At 35.0% G+C, this 11212-nt stretch overlaps 1 protein-coding gene across 1 annotated transcript; it reads left to right on the top strand.

Moving 5' to 3' along the window:
• Positions 1-1178: 1178 nt before the first annotated feature.
• On the top strand, positions 1179-6293 carry LOC110456826 (E3 ubiquitin-protein ligase TRAIP-like). The gene is made up of 4 exons (XM_021507818.1): positions 1179-1287; positions 3012-3102; positions 3418-3943; positions 5460-6293. The coding sequence occupies exons 3-4, from the start codon at positions 3424-3426 to the stop codon at positions 6287-6289; spliced, it is 1350 nt and encodes a 449-aa protein (XP_021363493.1). The 5' UTR covers positions 1179-1287; positions 3012-3102; positions 3418-3423; the 3' UTR covers positions 6290-6293.
• The last annotated feature ends 4919 nt before the right edge of the window (positions 6294-11212 follow it).

The raw sequence follows: 11212 nt of genomic DNA, 5'->3' as shown, positions 1-11212 counted from the left end.
TATAAATTACATGTTACACAGGATCTAATAGGCCCAAGTATATGCATTTCTTTGTCTATTTTTCCAAAATACTTTCATATGATTGAAATTCTTTGTTGTTCATAGTTAATGTCAACTTTGAGGCTGAACGCCAGATGTCAACTTTGAACCGATCATGACGGGTATAGTTAGTTATAGAACTCCCAAAACTGCCTACATGTATAAAAAATATATCTAGCCTACAGGTATTTAAACATTTTCTGTAGCAATTAGATATAAGCTACTCTAGATCTACGTTTCCCATTTCTATCTTTATAGGTATCCTTTGAATTGATATTCAAGTTTCAATCATTTTACAATTTCTGACAGTGATATTGTCGGCCTCCCTTACCTAGACCGGTCTGTCTTGATCTAATTTTGTACTCCACAGCATTTGTACATTTTCAGTTTTTCAAGATTTATAAAATAAATACCAACAATAAAATTACCCAAACTTTTTATATTGTTTAATAGGCTCGGCTACTTTGGAAAGCCCGTGCATGTACGTAGTCTATATTTTAATAATATGTGGTGTAACCCAGACACGGTACACACACAAAAGAAAAAGATCTGCGGTTTATTTTACAATGTTTACGGAACATGTTTAAAAAAATATCTTCAGTGTTTTTCTGTGACCCCCTCCGCATTAAAGCCATTTGGTATCTGTGGAGTATAACATTTAGATCATATAGACCTGTTTTTAACTATTTTGTCAAAACTATTAACTTTAAAATCATCTACATTTAATTTTGAATTAACACAAAATTACACGAGGTACATGCGTATTTCCGTTTGTGGAATTAGTACGACATTAGTCTAATGAAATTAGTAGCTGATTAATTTAACCATGTATAGTGGTTGTTTGAAAACAGCGGTGGTTGTAAAATATATAAAATATGTTACCGTGGCAGTTAACATTTGATGGGATCGAAAGAAAGAACAGGAAAGAAAGCTCTGTGATTTAATTTCACGATGTGATCTCTTTTTTTTAAATATTAATGCATGTTTATTCCATAACTGTGTATACCAACCCCGAAGAAGTAAAAAATAAATAAATATAAGCGTCGCCCCTTACTGGCTAAAATCCGGAGTTCTGTTCTGTAAACGTTTCAAAATTTGGTTGTACACCGGATGTTATGTTCACGCATGTATTGATTACTTTCTGCGCCATTTACGAAACACTGCCGAGAAAATATGCAAGATCTGTAACACCAGCGCTATATTGTCAGTCTAACAGTCGTTGATTGAAACATGAAACGACCCAGAGAAGTACGATATCTATTTCTACCCTTGTTTTGACCGATCTCATCGTGATTGCTACTATGACGGACCGATCGCGATGGTTTCACTTTTGCCATCGTTTGTTGATAATCACAGCCCAGTTCCAAATTAAGGGTCAAAGGGGCCAGCCCCCGTCCCATGTGCATTTAAGTTCTCATGTAATCAGTGGTGGACTAGTGTTTTTAAAACGAATATTTGCATTACTTTTTTCATGCGCCTGTTTTCACATTCAGGTTGTAAACCATATGCATTTGTTTCTGTCAAAAAATAGTCCTGACAAACAAAACATGTTTATATGTGTTGTGACCACGGAATTAGATTGCTATCGAAGTCCGTGTTGTGACCAATTTTAGTATAGCATATATACATCAGGTCCAGTACACTCTGCCGATTGAGCTATATAGATGTAAAGACCTATAATAGCTCTATTGACCTATCTGAAATAGGTCTTTTGTCAGAGCTATTTTCAAGTGATTTTCTTTTTTAAAGAAAACGAAACAAAGTCGCTTTTAAAATAAGATTGTATCATTAGGTTGATAACAAAAGACATTAATTCTTTTTAAAAAATAATGATGTAAAAAAATGGTAAACTCAAATATACATGTATATATATATATAGAAAAAATAAGATTAACGACCAACTAATAAAAACTCAAATATACATGTATATATATATATAGAAAAAATAAGATTAACGACCGACTAAAAAACAAATTTCACGATGTTTTTTAGTCTGTCGTTAATCTTATTTTTTCTATATTTACTTCTTTCACATGGACATTTAATGCCTTTTTATCATGTATATATACATATATTTAGTTTTTAATATACACACCGTTTTTTAAAGAATAATTAGTTCGGAAAAATTGGTTTAGAATTGGTATTACGATCAGTGTGTCACATGCAAGATATACACTTTAAAAGTACCGGGGCGAGAGTGTCAGTTTTATGTGTCCATATTTACAGATTTACTCTCGATCGTCAAGTACTGTCTGCAACTCTGCATAGCGGTGCCAATATTCGCATTTCTCTACTGCAAATGCCATCATTTCTGTACGTCAGACTCTGTAGTCAAGTGTAAGTGTTCGACTATGTAACGTTTAATTGTAAAATGAATTGAATATCCTTACAACCTGTTTCCTTTGTGAAATCCATATGTGAGAAGCCATATGATGTAAATGAATGAATAAATAACCGACAGAGGTAGTACGGTGAATTGTATTCAGATGTAAATTAATAAACTGATTAGACACACATACTATACATAATTATTACATCTAAAACTGACCCCCAGGGCTGAGTCAACTGTGAAATCAACAATATAGGTACACTAATCAACAATATAGGTACACTGAGCTTTCAATTTTGCTATGACATATTCCAGGGGTGCACAGAGCGTGAGTGAGCATATATGTAACCCCTGGGTATCAAGGATGCTAACACAGGGCTATAAAGTAATTGTGAATACTACGTATACTGGTCAATCTGGATAGTAATTTCCAATTTTCACTAGTTCATCTGCAAATTCGACTAACACAATATTATTCAACAAGATAAGTAGCGTCAGAACCTTTTGTCTGATCAATTGGGCTAGAAGATTTGATTTTAGAACCACTACTCAAGCTGTAGATTTCAATAGTCTCAGACCATTGGGCTTCCTTTATCGTCTAGCTCTGATAAATTTATCAAGCTTCTTTGTTGTTCTTTTGCAGAACAAGGCAGCCCATTAGGAACCAAAGAACCGCAACAGATATTCAACAACATGAAATACCTTCTGGAGCTATGATAATTAGGTTTTAAAGTGTGAGTATTTAAAATAAAAAGTTTAATGTAAATATTATGAACATAGTGATATTTCAAGATTGTTTGGGTCAAATATTTTAAAAGTTTTAATTAAACTATATGAAATCTAAACAAGTGGAAAGGTCTAGAGCAAGGTTCCCACAAAAACCAAACTGCTTCAATTTGAAGCCAGTGCATGGAAATTACCGTAACTTTTCCTTGAAAACTGCTTCAATTTTAAAATATAATGTACAAGAATTTCATAGATACCGCAGAAATATTAAAAATCACTGTATATAATCAATAGTGGTATTGTGGTCGTTTTTTGCATTTCAGGCAACCATGAAAGCCCTCTGCTGCATCTGTTCCGATTTATTTGTCAACGATGCCAGCATCAGTATCTCGGCGACTCCATGTGGTCACACCTTTCACGAAGAGTGTCTGTTTAAGTGGCTTGCCACCTCCAGCACTTGTCCGAGCTGTCGCTCTCGTGTCAATAGAAGCAACATCATCCATAAGCTCTACTTTGACGGTGGGGAGGAGGGCGATGAAGGCACCAGCGACCCCTCTAAGCTTTCAAACGATATTCAAGATCTGAAATTAAAACTCAGCAAGTTTAAGAAAGAGAAAGCTGACCTTATTGAGGAAAGAAATGCTACAGAAGTAAAGAAACAAGATATTGAAGACGGTAAAATAGAAGCGTTACGTTTACTTAAACAGGAAGAAACAACAAACGCCTCTTTGAGGAAGCAACTTCAATATTTCAAAAGTCAGGAGGATAGTTTGAAGATACAGAGGGAAGAATGCCGTAAGATAAAGAAGAAATTTGTTGACCTACAAAACGTCGAAAAATTAGTAACAGGTAAAAAATATCATATATTGAAGTTTTACCTTATGCACAAACAATGTGCATAGCAAACATGTCGCAACGTTTCAAGATCAACTGGTCCCTTTAATTTGTCATGCTATGACTTGAGTGAGTGATATTGTTTACCTGTACACCAATGTGACAAAATTGCATATTTCATATGTCGCTCTACCTGGGACGTTTCGCCTATCAATAGAGAACCTATACGTATACACACTGTATCAAATAGTCCGGGGTCGAGTGACATATGAAATATACAATTTTGTTCCATCGTTGTATAGCTAGGTAAATAATAGCTTGACAAAGAGACCAGTCAGTCAACAATTTTTCAAAAAGTTATTGCCCTTTGTTCATTTCAGTATTTGATTTTTGTCTGGCAATCTCCTACATTTTTCAACGGATCTCTTTGAACCTTAGTATACATTATAATCATGATTGAAAAGAATTTTGATTCAACGATTTTTGCAAAAGTTATTGCCCTTTGTTCATTTCAGTATTTATTTATTTTTAATCCGGAGATTTTCTCCTACATTTTTATAGCATGTCAGCTAACCACTCTTTGAATGATGCAGATCTTATTTCAATGTAAGAAAGTATATAACACTATATGGCATTCGACGGGTATATATTTTTCCGCTCCGCGGTACTCTTGTTAAACATTATGTTGGATTTCACAGTTCACATTTGTTATTTCTGATATAGATAACTTCCACGTCTTGGTTTTGTTTGACGATATATATATATATAGATAGATAGATACAAAAGACTCGAATACAATCAAATGTTAATAGGTGCAACACTTTGTTTTATTTTAGTCAAGTCACATGGTGTTTATATTGATTAGGCCTGTTCCAGAATTCGTCATATGGGAAGGGTGGGAAGCACTTTCAGGGCCACCACCCATAAAATCTTAAGGGATCTAATATAAGAAATGGTAGGCAGATCTGGTTTTACTCCACCACACATACATGTAATATATTAATACAGGTGCATCCAATCTCCCCCATACAATCAATTAACTCATTCACCCCTGAAATTTCATATTAAACTATTCCAACTTCGAATTGGAAGAGTTCAAAGGTGTCTTCAGGGGTGAATGAGTTAATGATGGAAAAGCCCCTAGGAAATAATGATTGCCATAACAATGTTTGATATCATATAATTTATTGGAGAAACATAATATTGAACTTGGGTTGATTGGTGAAGATCATTAACCGCTCTTATGAATGATTTCTCAACTGATCTGCTGCAGCTTAAAATGTTTTACCTAGCTGGGGATATCCTGTATATTATAATAATAATAATATAAAACATTTGTATAGCACCCTATATCATTTGTAAAATTACTCTAAAGCGCTTTACAACATATGGATAATAGTATTATTAATTAGTTATAATTTATAAACAGAAAAGGCATACGATCACCTATATACATTAAGCAAGGCGATAATCATCTCAATGTGCCTCTACAATTTGTGTTTAGATTCTAATTCTTTATCAATCTTAACAGGATCTGAGGAGGAAGTTCAGAACCTTGTCCAGAGTTCTGGAGAAAGTGGCTCAACCCGGCAAATGGCCACATATCTTGTGGTAATGAAACGGGAGTTTCAGCAGGTCAAAGAAGAGAAGAAGAAAGTAAAATCCGAGTTTGACAAATGTAGAAGGCTTCTGATGACTAAAGATCGTGAATTAAATCAGGCAACCTCAGAGTTATCTACCCTTACAGAGTGCTATTCAAAATCGGAAGATGAACTTAAGCAAAAGGAAAAGGAAGTTGAGTCCTTAAAACAAAAACTTAGTCGTCTAAAACGAGCAATAGTTAGTCCTTGTGTCGCTACACCTAGTGCTAGTTCTAGCTTTGTGGAGACCCTGATGGAGGAAAGTCCAGCACCTGCCACTCCAGTTCAACTGAAACCATCACCTGGGGAAATAGACCTTGATGGTAATATAGGCTCACCTGATTTCGTAAAACCTAGTCCAAACACACACAACAGATTTCACTGTGAGGAAAATAAGATGAAATTTGTTAAGATATCGTCTGCAGCCAGTTCCCAAAATCCAGCTAAAAAAGCCAAGCGTGATCTAGAAGACATCAGTAATATTACAGGCCTTGGAAATTTCAACATTTTCAAGAAAAAGGCCTGTGCTGGAGACTTAAACAGTGTGTTTAGGAAGGGTTACGATGGGCTCGGTGGACACACCTCCTTTACACAACACTTGGGTCGGCCTGGTGCTGCCAAACCTGTCTCTAAGACGGCATCCCGTCTTATTAGTAAAAACGGCAAAATCAAGAAAATCCCACCTTTACCGAGTATGGACCAGTTTGTAAACCTAACTTGAATTGTCAACAATACATGTAAAATGCACTTTATGTTAGTGTACATGTACAGATGGTCATTAGTTCCACTGATGTTTATTCATGTTTCACTATTCAAAGAAGATAAAGTGTTGATAGCTTATATAATTAATTGATACGAAGTGCCACGGCGAGCTGGTGTTGTGCTTCATCCGTCATCTGTCTGTTTTCCGTCAGTGTTTGCATTCAAAAACATTTCCTCCAAAATTACTGAGCAGATTTTAAATAAATTTTGTTTGAAGGATCTTTAGCTCATATAGGTATCATAAGTTGAACAAATAATTAAAGATGCCGATCCTCTGTGTGCCCAGAGGTGGGTTAGAAGGTGTCCAATTGCTTTAAACAACAACCCTTTCAAAACTGCTGGTTATATAGGTTTCAACCCAAGTTGTGGTTGTGTTCTTACATATTCCATAGGCATCAAAAGCTGTGCAAATATATAAGTAAGGGGACTGTACCTTACTGGGATTCAAGATATAAGTTATATCAGCTGACTTGTTTCAAACGAAATTTCTTACCAAGTTGAAAATGGTAGTATTCTTAGGCAATGGGTTATAAAGTAATATATGCAGGATTTAAAGGGCTGACCCTCTACGAAGACATGAATAAGGGGTCAGATTGACTGATTAGCTTTTAAAGACATGTTCACCTCTATGTCTCTCCAAAAACGAAAAAAAAATTATATATAAAGACGACAAATTTTGGTCATTGTATGATCCTCAGCCTTTTGAAATCAACAGTTTAACAAATAAAGGGTTTGACCCTCTTGCAGGCTGAAGTGCTGGATTAAAAAAGATAAAAAAAAAGATTGATTTGTGTCAAGCGACACCTCTTTCCAATCTACTTGACAGATTTTAACTAAAATGTGGTGGTCAGCATTCTTATCCCATGCTTCAGGGCAAGAAATTAACTTTGAATACCCCAAGATCATGGGGGTAATAGTTTCCAAGTTTTAATAGTCCATGTGCGATTCTACTAACCCAATGTTATTCAACAAGATGAAGCAATATCAAAATCTGACTAGTCCAGCTTGAGATTTCACTAGTTTCTGACTATTGGACTTTCCCTTATTGTCTAGCCCTTACATGCTTTAATTACCAGGTAATATACATGTAAGCAAATGATGAAAAAGACATGTACAGAATTCTAAAAATGTTTTGCTATTCCATCTGACTTTTTTATCATATTATTATTATGAAACTGCTGAAGCTCGTTTGTTTAGAATTATCTACAAAACGAGTATTCCTCGATTAGGTATTAGAGTTACTTCCCTTTAGTCAGCTGATGTTCAAAATCCAATAACATGCTATCGGACAGGAATATAACATGTCATTGCTATTTTATAGACAGTAATAATATGCATGTACATTGTATGTGCAGGGATATATGGAGAGTGAAAGAGTATGTTAAAATTATTTATCCAGATCTAGACAATAGAGAGGAGAATGAGTGCTAGTTTTGTGCTGTGCTGTAATTGTAACTCCACATTTTTGTCAGGTTTTTGCATTTTGTATGGGTGAGCATTCATATATATTTGTTAGTCTGTTTTGTACTGTAATGTAATCTTAAAAGTTAAATGAAAATAGGGGGAAGGGATATATATATATAGAAGTAAAAAATAAACAATGAGTTAACATTCATATATGGATGATAAAAAGTTGATCACTATACGTGAAACAATGATTTCAGAGGAAAGCTGATACCACTGTCGAACCTGTATTCACAGACCACTCTCAGGAGCTATCAGAGTTTCAGTTAACATGGGAATAACTGCAATTGGAAGTTTTAAAAGTTGTCTGTTGATAGAAGTTGTCGCTTGAGCAGGTTTCACTGTATTTAGGAATGTTTTGGTTTACAAGAATGTAACATTAAGAGTATTTTGTGGTGATACAGGGGGCTTGGAAGGGTTATTCACCATACCATTTGGCTGTGCATATCTCTAACTTAAACTTATATAACATAAAGCATGCTGTTCCCATCATAGTTTGCCTTTTTTCGAAATATAGGACAGCTTACAATTACATGTATGTAGTTACATCAGCATTAGCATTGACCGAGTCAAGTTAAAGTTTTTGCAAGTCTTAATTGACATTCATTGATATAACACTCAGTATTGGTGAGAGGATGCTGATTTTTGATATGCATTTTTTTTAAGTTTGCCTGTTACAGACTTGAATAATTAAAAAAAAAAAAATCCAAAAAATCTCCAAATTTCAGTTTTGATGAGTATTTTTGTATACTAAGATACAAATACCTTGAATGGAGGTTAACGTTGCTTAGAGATGGAGTGCATTCAGAAAAGAAAAAAAATGTAAAATTATTCATCTCTTTTGGACTTCTGTTCCTTTGCTAAAATCTCCAGGTTAGGTTGGTTTAAAGTGTTGAATTTTGCTATAAATATAGCAATCATCGTTCTACTAAGATTTTGAAATTTGGCATTAAGATTCCGGTGGAGTCAAACATTGTTAAACCAGCAGGAAGGGAGAAAATATTCAAAACTGTTTCACTTCTTTGTACTAAGCAGTATCTAGTATTTTTCCTATATTTTTTTTTTAATTTGAATAGGCATACATTTTTTTTTTTTTAGTTCTGTTCAAACATGTTTTTTCTTTAAGTAGGGAGATTTCAAGTCATCTGTTTGAATTCATTTTGCTCAGGGTTCCGTAAACATATCATAATATTATGTTATTAAAACTATTATTTGAAAAAAAGTGTTTTGTGAATTTATTTAAGCCCGACATTATAAACCTGTATTATTGTATGGTATGTGCTTGCTGTCAACTTGTTTGGTTGTCCAGTGAGTTACGATAGTTTGCCCATTTTTCGTCTGTCAACAATACATATTTTTCTCTCATTTCCCTGTGTGTAAGATAGAGCTGTCCAGGGTAAGAAAAGGGTGTAGGAAGTTTCTTTCTCTTACCCTGGATAGTAACACCTAAAACTTACATTTCTTCCAACATTTCTTAAGATGATGAGTATCAGAGTCTAGACAGTAGACGAGGCTGACCCCCAGGGGGCTGAGAGGTCGGAGAGTGCTGAACCTTCAAGACGTCTCTGTAATTTATGGCTTGATCAACGTAACTTATGTATAAAAGATTCTAAGATAATGATAATGGGAATCAAAACTGAAAGTGGACAAATTTTAAACAGCATCTCCGGATCCTCTGTAAGTAAATGATGGAGGTAGACAGACATTTCTTGAAATGATCCTTGAATGATGAGGATATCTAACCTGTAGCACAAATGCTAAGTTTGATTTGAACACAAACACGAATTGAAATTGTTTTTACAAGCCTTCGAAAAACATTTTCTCCCTTTGTCAAGCAAAGAGTTATGTTACACTCTGCATTACAAAGGAAACAGACGTTTACACTCTTAGCTTGACAAAGGAAACAGACATTTTTGAAAGCTCTTAAAATAGTTTTTCAATTCCTGTTTGTGTTAAAAATATATTTGGCATTGAGTATTCATACCAAACTGACGAATCTCATTCCGAATAACCTTCAGCATATTGGGGTGAGTGCCTTTGAAATTAGATCAGAAGAATAACCTAGAAAATCCTCCTTGTTGAAATCTTGTAAACAACTTCCTCTAAATAAACATAAAGCTTAAGGTTACAATATTTAATCCGCCTAAAGTTAATACTTATAATGTCTAATAAGAACCATTAAAACCTTTTTAATTTGGTATACTTGAAAACCTTGATGTAATGCCCTTCGTCTCACTTGCCACCTTGCTCAATTACTGCCAATTTATTTCAAGGTCCTTTTTTCTTGTTTTCTTAAGAAGACATCTATGCAGTTCCCTCCGTTGTATTGCTGACCATAACAGACGACGTTATTGATGACCTTGACAGACAATGTTTTAGCTGACCTTGACAGACAATATTATTGCTGACCATAACAGACAACGTTATCGCTGACCTTGACAGACAATATTATTGCTGACCTTGACAGGCATTGTTTTAGCTGACCTTGACAGACAATATTATTGCTGACCATAACAGACGACGTTATCGATGACCTTGACCGACAATGTTATCGCTGACCTTGACAGACAATATTATTACTGACCTTGACAGACAATATCAGTCCCTCAGGGAAAATGATGATGGTTTAATGAGGTTTTACTGTATATGATTCTTTTTCAATCTTTGAGTATTGATCTCTATACAAAAGAAACCATAAATGCTGTTTTTTTAAACTGATGGATATATGCTATATCCTGGGTAAAGAGCTCATTTGTAATTTGACAAGCTTAAAGGATCTTTGTACCTTTCATGACAAACCAATCAAAATAGGATGTTGCCATCACATGTCATTGCCTGACCAACATTCAAGTCATCATGCTACATGTGAAGGAGGTAGACATCATTTGTTTACAAACAACAACGATGACAGTCTGGATGATACAAATTTTCAGATTTGGTTTACATTGGTGTTAAAAGACAGCTTCATGTACATGTTGGACAAAGTCACTATTGTTCATTCAAGACAAACAATTGAAATTATCCAAGAAGGTACATGAAAAGGATTGATCAGACGCTAGGCAGAAATTAGTTTTCCCCTATCAATGGTTTTATTAGCTCACCTGGCACGAAGTGCCAAGTGAGCTTATGCCGTGGCGCGGCGTCCGTCGTCCGTCCGTCCGTCCGGCGTCAATATTTTACTTTAAACGACTTCTTCTTAATAACCGAAAGGCCTAGGGTGTCGATATTTGGCCAGAAGCAAACTTGGATGAAGGGCTACAAAGTTTGTTAAAATTAATGACCTTCACCTATTTTCAAGGTCACAGGGGTCAAATATGTCAAAAACTTTAAACATCTTCTTCTCAATAACCAAAATGCCCAGGGAGTTGATATTTGGCCAGTAGCATGCTTGGGTGAAGGGCTACCAAGTTTGTTCAAA

Source organism: Mizuhopecten yessoensis, unplaced genomic scaffold, assembly GCF_002113885.1.
Source record: "Mizuhopecten yessoensis strain PY_sf001 unplaced genomic scaffold, ASM211388v2 scaffold8853, whole genome shotgun sequence".
Taxonomy (NCBI): Eukaryota; Metazoa; Mollusca; class Bivalvia; order Pectinida; family Pectinidae; genus Mizuhopecten; species Mizuhopecten yessoensis.
This window is presented reverse-complemented; position numbering and strand designations above follow the sequence as displayed.